The 16331-nt window shown below is 41.5% G+C and overlaps 2 protein-coding genes across 14 annotated transcripts in view; one reads left to right on the forward strand and one right to left on the reverse strand.

Moving 5' to 3' along the window:
• The window catches only part of rad54b (RAD54 homolog B), a 39211-nt gene extending 36545 nt beyond the window's left edge, over positions 1-2666 (reverse strand). Inside the window, exons 1-3 of one of the 2 annotated variants that reach the window (XM_088600701.1) lie at positions 2580-2666; positions 1215-1379; positions 7-178 (exon numbers count right to left, since the gene is read on the reverse strand). In XM_088600701.1, coding sequence (XP_088456827.1) covers positions 7-178; positions 1215-1361 — 319 coding nt within the window. In that variant the 5' untranslated portion in view covers positions 1362-1379; positions 2580-2666. The other variant, XM_088600700.1, reaches the window with a different exon arrangement.
• A 73-nt stretch (positions 2667-2739) lies between these two features.
• rnf41l (ring finger protein 41, like) lies at positions 2740-15619 on the forward strand. 12 transcript variants are annotated; one of them, XM_088600712.1, is made up of 10 exons: positions 2745-2877; positions 7521-7642; positions 8229-8334; positions 8969-9186; positions 9574-9713; positions 10210-10257; positions 11512-11674; positions 13126-13246; positions 13879-14132; positions 14481-15619. In XM_088600712.1, the coding sequence occupies exons 4-9, from the start codon at positions 8981-8983 to the stop codon at positions 14125-14127; spliced, it is 927 nt and encodes a 308-aa protein (XP_088456838.1). In that variant the 5' UTR covers positions 2745-2877; positions 7521-7642; positions 8229-8334; positions 8969-8980; the 3' UTR covers positions 14128-14132; positions 14481-15619. The 12 variants fall into 12 exon arrangements, with proteins under 12 accessions (XP_088456829.1, XP_088456839.1, XP_088456838.1 ...); XM_088600702.1 differs by having other exon boundaries at positions 8229-8273; XM_088600704.1 differs by having other exon boundaries at positions 2815-2923; positions 8229-8273.
• The last annotated feature ends 712 nt before the right edge of the window (positions 15620-16331 follow it).

The following is a 16331-nucleotide window of genomic DNA, read 5'->3' on the forward strand; positions in this document are numbered from 1 at the left end:
ACTCACCATCTGGAGTCCTGTGGTCTGACTCTTCTTCTCTCACAGTAAGACTATCGGAGAGTCCCTGCAGCGTTGAGCTGTTCTCCTCGGTGTCACCCAGGGGAACAGCATTAAGGATTCTTGCCAAGGCTTTGGATAAGACAGGGGCCTCCGATTTATTTTCCTGGGGAGCTGGCACCTGCAAGAAGCAGTTAAGACAAGATCAGGGATCAATACAATGCAGATGATACCACAGCAAAGAAAACACTCTACAAGACCTTGGCTGTTTAAATGTATGGAAAGTTCTATTGCACACACCGTGCACGAAACACTGGACTGCTGGACATTTCCCCTGACAGGGAGGTTTGATTAAATGTGTGTTTGACTGCAAAATGCAAAAAGGCTTCTCACATGTTACATTTGAAAATACCAAGACATCACTGCCAGCATACTAGGACGTTCATTATCTGGAAGAAACAAATCAGGACACTGCTCACGTCAGCAAAGGCACCGGTTCTTTTTCAGCTTTTATTTAGTGATGAAACAGTCTCCCTGTAAAACCTATACATAAAACGTCAGAATGCTCAGGTTCTGATCAAAATATTCACTTTAAAAACATGTGTATACTTCATTTGTAATTCACTCAAATGGGACATTATTGGAAAGTAAGAGCTGGAATAAGACACTGTATATTTTATTTTTAGGTAATCCCATGCATACATATGATCATTTTAGAATAAAAAAAACAATCTGGGTTAGGGTTAGGGTATTGGGACACCTTCACTTTCAGCAAACTTGATAGGGTAAAAGCCAGCATTTGGTTGCTGATCCCTTTGGGACAATAACAGAACAAAGTCTGCGATCCACACCAAACCCTAAGTCTAATTATTTAAGATACTTTTAGCTGCAGCTACTTTGGGTTCTTTGGATGTTGCGAGTTCAGTTTCTCTTCATCATACTGTATGAAATGCATGCTCAACTGGGGAATGACGTAGTCACCTTTTTTTTTTTTTTACCTCCACTTCATCCTGCAGAAGCCCCAGTCTCAAGGAATCTGAACCTTCTCAGTCAGTCAGTTAGTCAGTCTGATTTATGAATCACATATCTAGAGCGTAGTAATTTACGGCCCATAAACCTAAATATCAAATTCCATTTCACAACATCTGCACAGTACAGGGGGGTTTAAAATGTAAGTTTTAAGCAGCCAGGGGCTACTGAGCGAACGCCTTACCTACCTTGTTCAGCGCATTGCACAGCGGAGGGCTGGGGCGTTTCGGGTCGGGCACAGAAGCAGCTCTCATGTGCATCGATGCCGGGGGCACAAACCTGGGCTTCTTGGCCACATTGCCACACAGCTGACTTGGAGCCCCTGACCTGCGCATACTGAGATACCAGCCCACCTGCAGGAGTTCAGAAACAGAATAGTTCTATTGAGGCATTGCGTGGGCAGGCTTGCTGGCCCCTGGGTCTTACGATAGCAATGAAAGGCCATGATTGCGATGGACAGGTAATTGGACAACACTATCCTCACACTGGTGCTCACTAACCTCGGGGAGAATTTTATGAGAGTAGGGTTAAATCTAGCAACCTAATTACGTTTAGGATGAAATCGAGGGTATTGTTGATCTCTTGAAAAGGGATCCTTCAGGCAAATAAGATTTAAACAGCCCAGTACAATGGATATGTTTCCCAAAATATGATGAGTAACATTTCTCTACTTCAAAATGCAGATTACATACAACAAAGCAGCAATTAAAAAAATGATCATCCGAATAAATTACAGATTACAGGTAATCTCATTGGGAGATTTATTACAAATGCATTTTTAAAAAATCATGCCATTTCTCGTTAGCCTTCAAACTGACACGTCAGTGGACATAACAGCACAAACTGTTCCATATGTAGCTACATATCGTACTGAAACTTAACGATTCTTTTAGCATCTCCGAAAAAGACCTTATATAGACTTACTATATAAAACAGAGCACATAAGCAGAACTGCCAGTTAAACGACCGTCCGATTACCTTTATGTTGTGTCTATTACCTGAAAGCTAGACCCGTTTTTAAATGATGTGCTTATATGTCCGATCTAGGTAGTTGTGGGAATGAGAACCGTCGATAATAACGATCCAACAGCCTTCCGTTTTATTAACTGTGGCATAAAAAACAAAACAAAATAGTCAACCTTATACACGATATACAGCACCGCATTATTACTTACATTAGAAACTTGCAACCAAGCGGGCTAGACGGGCCAAATGACGCCCTTTCTTATGTTTTTATGTTCTAGGTAGACAGAACCCCTCTATACCACAATAAAGTTTATTTTTTTTCCCTACAAATCCTCTTCTTATTTCCTCCCGGCGGCGGCCACCTCCGTAGACTCAAGTCTCCCGCGTAACCAGGATCCGCCCTCCGATAGGCCGCGGTCATGGGGCGGAGATACGAGTGCTCCCACCTTCATTTCGCAAAATGAATAGCCTTGCTATTATTAACCTTATAATTATAAGCTCAAATAACGTGAACACAAGAGATTAATGTTCAGACGTGGATAAAAAAGCATCTTATCAGTAAATAAAAAACCTTTTTTGTGCTTTACCGTCACTTTTTGCCACACCGATTATGGTCGCCGTAACACTCCATCTCATGGCGGATGTAAATGTATTTTTAATAGGACGCAGGAATCTGGTCCATAACGTATCATTAGTCTTTTTCATTTTCTATATAAAATACAGAACCACCCGTATTGAAAGCTCGGGTTTAGAAATTAAAGAGAATAATCCTTAAAAACGCTCCTGCCACACTGCCGAATCACCCCTCGCCTTTTTTTTGCCGAGTGAATGTCAATATATCGCCACAGTTTGCGACAGTTGGTTCTTGTCACCTGAAAACAGCAGGTAAATAAAATACATTGAAGTAGAGGAATCGAGGGTAAGATACGCGGTGCGTTTTAATTATTCGTATTTGCCTTCCAGTTAATTACAAAAAATATTTTTATACGACATTCTGATGCAAAAATACTGAATACTGAAATGACTGGTTTAACTGCCATTGTGCAGAAAGCTTTTCAAATACTATAAGAAACGTAACAATTAAGTCTATATTAAATGGTAAGTTGATTTATGTTTTTCATATGCATATAGTGCTGTGCATTGTGAATTCTGCCAACTTCTCTCCTGCACTGGCTTTCTGTAAATTGTAAAGAACTGTAAATATTTTAAAAACTAAACTTTAAAACAACAGTTCGTACGTACAGTAGTAGCAGTGTAGTGGTGATGTACAAGCATTGCATAAGATTGTCCGGTTATCAAAACAATCAATAACTTTAGGTACTGTAGGTGTACAAACCACGAAGTAAGAAGATAAGATAATAAACGATAATAAATATTTATTATTTTCCCTTTTGAGCTCAGCATCCATGAGCTTCAGTATAACAAGGGTTTCTGTTTGATCCGGTAAAGATACCTTGCATTGTTACTAATACGATATTAACATGTGGGAAGTTGTTAAAGTAGTAGTCTGAAATGGCATAGACGTTCTCTTCTGTCATGAAGCTGAACAGTGTTCGGTAAGTATAGCATCTCAGTTTAACATTGCGCTTTCGAAACGATACAACACAGAAGCTTAGTTGTAGAATTTACCAGTTGTAATTTCTTACAGCTTGTAAGAAATTTACGATTACCAGCACAGAGCAAGGGAAAAGGGTTGTGTGTCTGATGAAGCATGCTGGAGAATCAAGGCTTACAAACTGCAGCAGTGCCAGTCTGTAACTTACAGTGTAAGGGGTTACAGTACATGCAGATAGTGGAAACATAAACTGTGATTAGAAGATAGGGGGAAAACACTGATCTGAACACTGAAAATGCTGCTTATGAAAAGGTTGATGTCGGTCCATCATTTACATCTTCCGAGACCAGTAGCAATGTGTGGGAAAACAATGAAAAGGCAAACAACCTAGTCTTTGGATTGTGGGAGGAAAACGGAGCACCCGCAGGAAAGTTAGATATACAGGCTTAAAGGAGTGTGCTACACTGGCAGGCTAAAGGAATTGAACCTTTTTAGCCCTGTACAGAGAGGACTTTGAGGAGACCTGATCCAGGTATTCAAAATCCTCAGAGATATAGGCAATCCAACTAATGTCTTCAAAATCAACCCAGAAACACACATTTAGAAGACTCGAGTGGAAACTCCAGAGAAGCACACATAAAACTGAAAATAGGACATATATTTTTACAAAAAGGGTTATCAGAATATGGAACAGCTGCACAAACGTACTTATTTTTTAAATTTAAGTTTTGAGAAATTAACTCAAATCAGCTACCTTAGAAAAATGTTGTAATAACAATATTATTTCTTCAGTAAGTGCAATAGGTATGAGTTCCTTCTTTTTTGTATAAGCCAAATGTTTGGAGCAAGCACTTTTCACATAGCCAGGAGCAGCGTAAAGTATTGCTCCGCTTTGTTCTTGTGATAGAAAGAGTCTCTATGCTACAGAAGGCAGAAGGAATGTTGTTTTCACAGAGCCTAGTAACGGTAAAGGCATTTGTGCAGTAGTAAAGATTGCGCATCTGCAAACTGCCTCGCAGAGCTTGGCAGATTTCACTCTGTGACTGCTATCTTTATTAAAAAGAAAAACATGTGTTGCGTTTGTATTTGGGTTAAATAATTTCGTACATTCAGTTCCAAAAGGAGGTTCTAAATGCACAGGTATGAGCTTGTGCAGTTCTGAGTCTTGGATAAACTTGCTCCATGTATCGCACCAGTCCAGGGGAGTGTGATCCGGATGGCAGGGTGGGTGGGGATACACCACGAGCCCTGTCCCTTGCTGGTGGTGGGCTGTGATGCACCCTCCAGTCCCTCTCTCACGTCTCTATCTGTTTTACCCGGTGGAGAAGGTCTGAGTCACAGTGGTTCAGGGACCCATCAGCCACTTTAGGGCACCCTAGGCCCTCTGACGCAGTGGCAGAAGTGTGCGGATGTGTGAGGGAGCTGGGTGGAGCTAAATAAAACCAGTCTTTCCCTGAACTACATCTAGTGGATAGTGCGCACATCTACTTTACCTGTTGGCCTTCCCTCATAAATTTCTGTGTTGACATCCGTCCATCGATTTTCTAACCACGCCAATGCATCCCATTCACAGGAGGAGCCTGGCACAAGGGGCACGAGGCGGGGTACACACTGAAAGGGGCACCAGCACACACAGTCGTACACACACCAAGGCCAGTTTTCCCTGAAGCCAGTTAACCTACCCGTATGTCCTGGGATTATAGGAGAAAACCTATGTGAACATGGGGAGAACCTGCAAACTCCACACAGACAGCAGCCCAGGTCCGGCATGGAAAACAAGGACCCATCGACGCTAACCCTTGTGCCACCATGCCATGCCACCCTCTGTGTTGACAGTGTTTTGTAATGGCTTGTTGTTTTTCGGATGACTCTACCATAAAGTAGTGTGTTATATTCAGGGTATCGTCACCTACAGCGGAGTTGTAAGAATAATCTTTGACATGGCGGTTACTTAAATGCTGAAGTATGTACCATGTGCCTTGAGGTACTTTAGCTGATGGTGCTAATTTATCTTTTTTTTCCAGAGTGACAGCCTTCCATAACAGCATTTGTGTGTAATATTTGTTTTCTTGATATTGGTGTAGACAGATTGAGCATATGTTGCAAATGTCAGGCAGTTGTAAAATGTCCCTTATGCAAAAAGGTTTCTAAAAAAGAGAAGAAATTCAGTCAGTGAAGGAGGGGTTTTGAACTGAACGCCTTTGCAGTCAGAATACATTTTGGTCTTTGTTTTTTAGACTGCTTGATATAAACTACAAAGACACCTCTCTACTAACAGTGGAAGGTGAAATTGTGGATTTTGTTCTACACTGCTGAAATGTCATTAAGCTAATACCATTAACTTGTAGGGAGATTCTAAGTGCATTCAAGGTCATGGTAGCTTAAGTGCTGGTTGATTGAGGTTATCTTATTCGAAAAGGAATCCATTTCACTCCAGACACGATATCACGTCAGCTGAGGGTCACATGAGCGCTGGGCCTCCATTTTTGCACCTAATATAGTGAGAATTGATTTGAACAATCAGTACGTTTAGTAAAATGGAGGTGTAAGACTAGCGAATCCTAACATCCATCCAGTATCAGAAAGCTGCTTATCCTGGTAAGAGTCAGAGCAAGCCAGAGGCACCAGGCAGGGCTGGGAGCGCATTTGCTTGCTCTCCCTCTGGATGGGAAGCCAGTCCTTTGAGGGGAGCTGCACTAACGCATCTATTGAAAGTGCTGCAACAAAAGGAGTGTTTAATGAGAAGGGGCGGCTTCTATCACCAGTGAGTCCGAGGAAAACTAAACCCCTGAACTAACTTGGATTCATTGCACTTGCTGCAATTAAGTGAGTGACCTTCAAAGCCAAAAAAGAGGACATTTGCTTCCTTGTAAATTGATCGTGTCAGAGAATTGTGTGCACAACTTTTACATGATGATGAAGTGCTCAGAATGTTTGATTTTATTTTTGCAAGGTTGATACTTACGTCCTTTTTTCTGCTTTGATATGCAATAGAGAGACTTTCAGTAGCAAGTTTAAGGTTAAGGTGTCTTTGTCTGGAAATGTAATGTATACTCGTAATGCAATTATTGATTTTCTATCAAAATTGATTTTTGTGCCAGTTTGGATTTGGACTAATAAAAAGCAGAGCAGGTTTATCACAATCATTCATTTCTGTCTTTTAAACTGCATTTTTAACCATTTTATTGGAGTACTTTGTGGGGACTATAATCACAATTGATAATTATGTATCAATCATTTAGCCTTTCTGTAAACAGTGTCTAGTATAACTCCTAAGTGTCTATAATTTCTGTACTTTTCAACATATTCTTATTGGCTCAGACCTTGTGGTATTGACATCTAAACATCAAAGCAGTAAATTTACTTTTTCAAATAGGGCACATCCGTACAAATGGACTGAAAATGCATAGATGTTTGTAATAAGCAATTCCCTTCCCTTGAAATTTGCCTGACACTTTGCATTTAACTCTGTGATGGGCCTCAGACTCAGATTTCAGGCATAAAATGAAACAAGGGCGTAGTGTACAATCTATCAGACATGTACAGAAATGTTAGGTTATGTAATTAAATCTGGTCAGAAATGGGAAAATCCCAGCTTTTCAGCCTTACATTTTACATTGCAAGAATTGAAGGGAAATATTTACAGTAGAAGATGGGCCTACTTGCAAGTTTTCAAATGAAATCATGACCCTTCTACATCAATTATACAATACGTTATGACCATGTTAAGTACAGTAGGTGAGGGGTCGCCTTTAGTGAGCTATATCTCATGAAGGGGATGTCATGTATGGCTAATATTTACACTGTAGCCATTTCTCACAAAGTTTTTTTTTTAATCAACATTAAAGGTAAAGCCAACAATCACTTTTTATTGGTATGTCCCAGCTAATATAAATAGTTTTTTTAGCTTTCGCTCAACCCTGATATGTTTGTTCTCTAACCGATGCTCCTGTTTTGTCATTTAAAATTTTAGAAAGGTCACCAAAAGTGAAATTAACCAGACGTTATCTCTTAACCCCTTGGTAGAAGAGCAGTGAGAAAGAATTTCAATTAGGAATATTTCCGGACCCGGCAGCAGAGCATCACCACTACAGAGTAAGAAACGCACAAGACAGAATGTGTCGTAAATTACGGTGAAATAATCCATTAGGCAAACCCCATCTTGAGTGTGAAGTGAACTACCCGGTGAAGTCCTTTCACCTTTAGGAAGGTTTGCACTGAGCCCCAGCAGTGAGAAGCTAAAAGACAGGCCAGTGGCTGCCTCGTATTTCTAATTTTTCTTCATATCAGACATCAGAGCACATTTAAAAAGATATGGCTATACACCATAAGAAATTCAAAAAATTATTTTTTTTTTACATATTTTTGTTTCCAATTCTGAATTCTGGGTATTTTTTTTTGCACTAATTTAGCAGGCGAAATTGGAAGCCGTGAAGAAGGAGGCTCTTTATTCGGATGGCTAAGGCGGGCACTGTGTCCGGTATCTCAGCAGAGGGCTGGGGGTGGCTGACATGCTACACCTCTGTGGGAATGCTCTCTAGGGGAAAGGCTGAAGCTCTGCCCATGTGAACGCGGGGTTATTGTTTGCTTTGTTCAACAACTGGCTGTTTGGGCTCCAAGTATCTGTTTCTTAGGAAACTCAACAGCTCATACCACGTTTCTGTCTCCCCCCCCCATACAGGCAGTGTCAGGGGCAGGAGTGAAGGATTACAGGGAGCCTTAAAAGGTGAGAAGGAGAGTGAAGTGAACTAGACAATTGAAGATGAACAAACAGAGCATCGGGAGAGGTGTTTTTCTGTTACTATCTTTTATCTTCACACGTCGGTGCGTGCTCACCTGTCCTGTATTCTGCCGTTTGTTGTCGTGATGTCTGCAGTGTGATTCTCGAGGTCTGTGTCCACAGCAGAATGTAATTAAAGATGTATGCTGTGCCTTGAAACTCAATAGGCGACGTGCAGTACAACTGCAGTCTGTAGCTGCTCGCCAGCTATTACCTCTTGCTCTTTAAGCCTTAATGCTGATGTTTGTAACTGGCTTTTTGAAATGAGAATTATGGGCCTTAAAGCAATCTCAGTTCAATTTTAATCCTGCAGGTTTGATGGTGCAAGTCATGGAGTCTTGAGACTTCGCATTCTTGTTTTCCCTGTGATGCATGCTTATTATCCTTATATACTCTACAGCCAGGTATCTTTTATGTTTCCTCGTTGATGTGGTAATAGTTATGTTTTGACTCCAATTTGCGGTTTGTTGGCCAGTAGTAAATTGATTAATCTGCATCAGGGAGCCTGTTTTTCTGACGATAATGCTACCAGCCACCCCTGAGGTCAATGAAAAAGAAATAACACCCATGAGAGTTTGTTTTTTGAAGAAGATCGTCTACCTGATGAGGGGGATTTCTTTCCCCGTGTGTCCGTGTCTCAGTGGGCGTGCCAGATGGGTTATGACCTCGAGCGGTTTGTGGGCTACGTGAACGAGGGCCTGCTGTGCTGCGTGTGCCGCGATGTGCTGGAGGACCCCCTGCAGGCGCCCTGCGAGCACGCCTTCTGCAGCTCCTGCATTCACGGCTGGCTGGTCCACCACCACACCTGCCCCGAAGACAGGCAGGCCCTCGATGCCTCCCTGCTGCGGCCCTTGTTCAGGTAACCGCACAGACATTATTCATCTGGATATGATATGATATCATCATAACATATCATATTATATCTGATATGATATGATATTATGTTATTTGATATTATATTATCATATATCATATCTGATATGATATTATTTTATTTGATATTATACTATATTTATCTGTCTAGATATTATTATATTAATAGTATAGTATTATTCGTCATAGCAGTAGCATCAGTGTATCCCATAATAATAATAGTACAGTAGTAATAAAGAAGATGGATTGACATTGCATTTAGTTGTGATTGCATTCCAAAAGAAAAAAAAAAACAACCACAAGGGGGAGGAAGGGGAAAAATAGGCGAGGCGGAGACCAGTGGACTCCTGTCCCAGCGCTGTCTCCTCCGCAGGTACATGCGCAACGACCTGAGCCGGCTGCAGATCCGCTGCCGGAACAGGGAGCACGGCTGCGAGATGGTGTGCTCTCTGGAGTCCGTCGACAGGCACGAGAGAGAGTGCGAGTACAGCCAGGTTGCCTGTACAAACACGGGTAAGCGCTGTGCTTTCAGAAACGGCATCCGCCCTTAATACTCTTCAAAATCAGTGTACCGACGAGCCCGCTTTAGGTATTAAGTTAATCCCATGGGAACTTGCGTTTTGTTTACCTGCTAAACCATAATGCACGTGGAAACAAAGAAGGAAATGTTATGACGTGCTTTTAAAAACAGTTATTTAAGATGCTCAGTGTAATGCTGTACAAAATAATAAATCCTGTGCTGTACATTAGAGAACCCATTCGGTGGAGATCAGAGGCAGATCTCATTCAATAGGAGACCAAAGCACTGTACAAAAAGTGCATGCAGTGTGCAGTACAGAGAGGTAAAGTGTGAAAAACGTCATCAAATTGACTCAATAAAGCCTAGAGTAAAACAAAAAAGTCATTTTGTCTTTTCTCCGTGTGAATCAAAGCAATCATCACTTAACGGTATTTAGCTCATCACTACAGGCCTATTTATCACTGAATGTTTTTTTCTTTCATCTGACAGATGTTAGTAAGACTACGAGGGAAAAGACAAAAAGTATAAGCAAACCAAGTAATCCACACAGTAATGATGGAGTCTAAATTTAGCCAGGATGATGTTATTTTAGTCCGCTGGTGAAGTATAACTGCTGAATCCTGTTCTTTCCACTTTATCTGTATTGTGGTCAGGTTCAGATGACTCGGAATCAATGAGCTTAAGAGACGAGTTAAATTTCCTGCTTTTAGATGCTTTAGAATTGTACCTCACTGGTGGGAATTAATTGCACCAGGGGGTTATGATTGGTCCCTTGTTCCCCCAGAGCTGAACACCTGGCAAGCATGATAAGAGCTGCAGGCAAGAGCATTGATCTCCTGTGTCTAATCCCTCAATGCCGGGATACTGACTACAAACAGGGTACCATGAAAAATGATCCCTGCTTCAACTCGAAAGCCTGTTGGAAGCAGTATGGACAACTTAAATGAATAATTGCATCTAGCAAAAATGTTTTTATGCCTTTGAATGTAATAGTATCCCTGACGTTGTTAATTCAGCATTTTTAGTTAGCCAGTTTTATTTTGTTGTTTAATTCTGAAAACAAAACAATATAGTGAACAATATAAACCAATTAATGTCTTCTGTGAACTGTTCTTGCCAGGTGGAGTGTACTTGTGTTACCGATGTGGTATGTATTTAATGGCGATTTGCAGATAAGGTCTTATTTCTTTGGTATTTGGACCAATTAGAGGCGATGTGTGAAATGCAGTGTGCTGTGTGGTGCTTGTGTTTTTGTGAGTGTCTCACTGTAGAGATGAAACGGTACTAGTTCAAGGCCTCCAGGAGGGGTCGCTGTTCATCAGTTTTTGCTCATTAGTACCTTGCATTTGTGCAGTACCTTCTTCTGTGTATCAGTTATGACCCTTCTTTGTTCCAGCCTGCACATTGCTTTTGAAAAAAGTCAGAGCTAATACAAACACCATCAAAAGGAAACTATATTTGCTTTAATTGTCCCATTTTCTCTTTTTTTAAAACAAACCGGAGCTGAGCTCACTGGTATAACAGTAGAACAGCTCTTTGCAGTACCCCTTCTGAAATTCCTTCTCTTCTTTTATATCAGATTTAAGCTGAGGAAAATCAGGTTGCAAGTTATCACAAAAGTAAAAACAAAAAGGCACAGCTTCTGGGGAGAGTTACTGACTTTGTTTTTCTCAGAAGCCAGCTAATAAAGCATGCAAACGGTGCGGTGAAAGCGAGGCGAGGAACGAGCACGGATTTGGGGAATTTGTGTGGTGGATGTCCCAGTCTCTCCCCCCCCTGCTCTGCGAGCAGGTTGTCCGATGCAGGTGGAGAGGCGGAGCCTGGAGGCCCACCTGTCTGTGTGCGAGTACCGGAGCAGGGAGTGCCCCAACGGCTGCGGCTACACCGTCCTCACTTCCGACGACGCGCCGCACAGCTGCGTGGCCGAGCTGCGCACAGAGCTGGAGCTGCTCAGGTGCGGGACGCCGAGGGGCGGCGCGGGCGCGGGCGCGGGCGCGGGCTGCGGGGTGAATCCGCTGCGCGTGTCGCTCGAACCCGAATCTGAATCCCCCCCGTCTGTCTTATAGGAGAAAGTGTTCAAAATATTTTGGAGTAAAGTACTTCATCTCCTCTTATTCACGCCTGAATAATGCTGGAACTGAACAAACGACTCAGTTACAATAATAAATCAGACAACCGTTATACGGCTATTTGTTTTTTTAACTCTGTTGGCGTACAGTTAGTTTAGGCGTACAGTTAATTGTAATGAAAAATGAATTGTCACATTCCACTTCTACTGTATATATTCCTACTGAGTACCAGTTACTAAAGGCTGTACCAGTAGGTTGAAGTGACAGTGTACTGAAGCTCTGCAGGTACACTACAATCAGCAAACCCGTCTGTGTAGTACACTTAACAGCTTGTAGGCGCAGACACGCCGCTGTCATCTGAGATACCTTACCGATGCCTTGAAACGAACACCAAAATCTTTTAAAACAAGCCCTGCAAATTCTACAAATCAAGCCATTTTTGTGTTAAGTTTGGAGATGACTTGTTTGAGGGTTGAAAAGATGTTTAGGCACAGCGCTACCACATCTGTAGATGCACTGTGGTTATAGAGAGAAACCGAACACTACCAAATACACCGGGCACCCTGTTGGGACTCCTACTCCAGAAACCAGTCTGCGTAGGGTACCCTCTGTTTATTCAGTTCTTTCTTACATTTCTTAGTACAGACGTGTAGCTACATGCAGCTGGTCTTCAATCTCTAAAGCTTTGACAAAGACATTTAAAAAGTCATTGTTTTGTGATTGCTAACATGATCAAGTATAGCAATCTTGAAAGCTTAAGAGAACAGACCACATTTTTAAAATGTAACTATATTTTGCAAACAGTTTCTCTTTATTCATAGAATTATACTTTCGCTGGTGGTGAGTGTTCGTACCGTTCTATTATATGAATGAATATTTTTAATGTGAAATGTAATTGACAGATTTAAAAACACAATGATATTAAATAGTTTTGTACACTGTTGAGGTTTCCCATTTGTTCTGTAAATGTAGCCTTGTAATTAATCTTTTTCAATTTCTTAATATTTGTAAATCTTTTTGCTGATCACTCTGTTTTGTTGTTTCTTCTCTTCTGTGATGAGGGCCCCACTTTCACATCACTCTGTTCCCCGAAGTCCGTTGTCAAATATGCTGCTCTGATATCTAGTTAGCAGACACCTGATTTCTGTTCTGTCACAGTGTTTTCAGGGTTTGTTTTAATAGCTGAAAGACAGCGTTGGATTGGAATAAACACGTCTAACGGCTCTGACTGAACATCACCAAACATTTTGATCCGTTAATGGTGTTAATCGTTGCCGCAGTACGTAAGGTAAACATGGCAGAGTGGTAATCGGGCAGTCTGCCTGGTTTCTTCTAGGTCTGAGATGATTTGTAAAGTCGAGGAGGTGAGACATGAGATGGAATCTAGGCTGGACTCCCAGAGGAGACACATGGTGCAGAAAGAGAGCCTGCTGAAAAACGAAATTGAAGAGCTGAAGGTAGGCAGACATGGAACAGCTGCCAGACCTGGCTTCGTGTTCCGCACTTCAGTTTTCTGGTTGGAAACAGTGTCAGAGTGGTGGCAACATACAGTATAGAGACGTGAACATTTTGCATCTGTTGCTTGGAGTTAAGTGATAAAAGCAATGGCAAAAAGGTGCTTTTAGGACACAATATATTATTAGCCTTAGGAAATAGAGAGGGCAAGATCTTTATAAGTAACCATTACAGGTTGTCGACAATAGGGGGATTACACAACTTACTTGAAACAAATAAATGGTGTGCTTGTCTATACTGATATATACTTGTCTTAGTAGTTTGTTCCATGTTGGGAATTGTAATAGGCTACAGTCATTCCCTCATGTTTAAATAATTACATTAGAATATAAACATGACCTGATGTGGCACATAGAGGTGTATGTTTGAAATTTGTGCTGTTTGAAAGTGTGTGTCTGTCTGTTTTCAGTAGAGTCAGCTGTGGTGGGTGATGTCAGACCTGTGTGTGTCTGTCTGTGTGAGGTTGTGAGGGTGTCTGTCTGTGTGCAGTAGAGTCAGCTGTCCTGAGTGATGTCAGACCTGTGTGTGTCTGTCTGTGGGGGGAGGGGTGACGGTGTCCCTCTCTGTGCGACAGAGCCAGCTGTCCCGGGTGATGTCCGACGTCCGGACGCTCATGGGGGCAGAGCGTCTGCACAGACAGGAGCTGGAGCAGGCTGAGCTGGAGAAGAGGGAGCTGATGGAGCTGCTGAAGAGCCTGCAGAGAGAGGGACATGCCTCCGGCGGCCCCAGCTCCATGGGGGCCCTCCGCAAAGCCACCGCCTCCCGCACACTTGCACGCCTCGACAGTGTGAAGAGGAAGTCCAGGGAGGTCACCGTCATCTGAGCTGGGTAACCTCAGAGCATCTTTCCCTCTCTTCTTCATTCCCACAGTTAGAGGATCAGTCCCCAACTGGCAGTAGTCCTAGATCTGCGTTACATAACTGAAGATTATATAGTCCAGGATGAGTGGTTATGAATCAGGTTCTGAATGTAGACAGTTACAGGGTTAATGGCATTTGACTGCTTTTTTGCCACAAAAGAAGAGCTGTACATGAAGTGAAATGAAGGTTGAGAGTATTTAGAGTGTGATTTTGTATTATCAAATTGTTCTTGGTGTGATTATAGTTCATAGTAATTTAGGAATTCGTGGCCAACTGGATTAGTACCCGTCATTCTTTCTTTCCCCCATCTTCACAGTGTTTCAGTGGACTCCACCAGGACTGCCTGGGGTCACCTGGGGGTTTGACAAGTAGAGGCTGGGATAATGAGCAGCATTTCAGATAGCGTGTCGTCTATGCAACTCTACGCCCTCAGGTCCTCGATCAGCTGTTAAAACTGCCATTTCCACTTCTGAAACCCGTGTGTATTTTAAGCCTTGCTATCACTGCCGTTTGAATCCCAAGAAAGGCTTTGAAAAGCTTATCGACGATGGATGACCACTCTTACTGTAACCAGCTAAGGAACATTTCAAATGCAAAGATGCCACCTGCGTCATTCCACTAATACTTTATTTCAGAGGCCTTTAGAAAAAATATCTTTTCTGAAGTTAATATAACTAAATGTAGTTTTAAAATGAATATTTAGCATTTTATAATGAAATTGTGCTGGTGTGAAAATACCTGCAAATGCATGTCAGTCATATCGCTTTTTGTCTCCATAAGCTACCATATGGCCTATTATTTTGTTTTTTATTAGTTTTGTGTTTGTGTGGTTATTACTAGATGTCGTTCTGATTTTTTCCTTATTTTCTTTTCCTAATCACAAGGTGAGATTTGTTCCACAGGTTTATCTGTGGTGATTAAGAATGGAAAGCAAAGGAAAACTGTCATTTGCTGCAAATTTACCACTGAAGCATATTATGTATAAAAAAAGAGGAAACATAGTCACTTTTATTCAGCATGTCAGTCTGGAGCCATTTCATCTCTGTTCCTGTTACAGTGTTTCGTGTCTTATGGTTGTTGCAACCATTGCTGTTTCAGTTTAATCCTGGCACTCCAACATGTTAAAACTTAGCTTTTAAAAGGGTATTCATTTAATGCACAAGCGACCAATATGTCTCACGTTTTGAATTCAGTCTGGTGATGCCAAAAGCCTTTGGACTGGAAAAAACCAACCTGCTGTTAACTTTCCAGATGCTGTGTGAGAGTACACACCTGGAATATTTGGTGCTGTTTTTGAGGTTACTTTTCTCTCAAATATTATAAAGTTTAATGTTATGTAAAACATTTTTAAACTTACATAATGTAGCTTTTCTAACCCAGAAGTTTTCATTAATACTGATATTACTGTTATTAGAAAATGTTTGTGTACCATATATAAACATTTCTTTCAGTGTGTGGTTGTGCTAAGACTTCTGTTATCTGAATCTAATGTCATGAATTAATTACACAGGACATGAAATCTGTATTTCTATAAATGGTTTCTTTCACATTTCACTTAATAATTTCCAATTCAAAGATTGAGCACAACAGTACATTGGTTTATCTGATAACTCAAGAGGTTGAGAATTTTCAAATTCTATATACATTATTTTGAAATCTGATGCCCAGAGGACTTTAGCTATTGATTACGGAACTGGTCAGTTGACACCCCAGCTAGGGTTAGGGTTAGCATTCACACACTACTTGACACTTTTTAAGCTCAGCACTTGATTTTGGGGCCCAAGTCAGCTTTAGGACAAGAGATTTCTTGCTCCTATCTGAATTTGTTTTTTCAGAAACTGTCTGGGTGGATGTCACCTTGATGTCATGGCGCACTGCAAGGTAATTGTATCCCAAAACAGAGTCACTCGGATCAAAAGTTGTAACCAAACATTAGAATAGAATCTCAGTTACTTGCAAGAGCTTTGATCAATGGTTTTATTTTTTTCCACACTCATACCTTTTGGGTTGGAGGACATGTCAAAATCCGATGCACAAAGAGGATGAGATATTGCTCACGGAAATGCTCACTTGACACCCCATGTCACTTAGGGTTCGCATTCACACAAGACAATTTTTATGCTCAGCGCTAGATTTTGGGGCCCAACTCGGGTTTAGGACGAGTGAT

This window comes from Lepisosteus platostomus, chromosome 12 (genome assembly GCF_059453375.1).
Source record: "Lepisosteus platostomus isolate fLepPlt1 chromosome 12, fLepPlt1.hap1, whole genome shotgun sequence".
Classification (NCBI taxonomy): Eukaryota; Metazoa; Chordata; class Actinopteri; order Semionotiformes; family Lepisosteidae; genus Lepisosteus; species Lepisosteus platostomus.

What these genes read in the sequence shown, in the direction of transcription:
- rnf41l (XM_088600703.1), top strand. Translation starts at nt 8,981, where the DNA reads ATGGGTTATGACCTCGAGCGGTTTGTGGGCTACGTGAACGAGGGCCTG. An exon ending in ACAGAGCTGGAGCTGCTCAG is followed by an intron (nt 11,675 to 13,125) that starts GTGCGGGACGCC and finishes GGTTTCTTCTAG; the next exon opens with GTCTGAGATGATTTGTAAAG. An exon ending in ACGAAATTGAAGAGCTGAAG is followed by an intron (nt 13,247 to 13,878) that starts GTAGGCAGACAT and finishes TCTGTGCGACAG; the next exon opens with AGCCAGCTGTCCCGGGTGAT.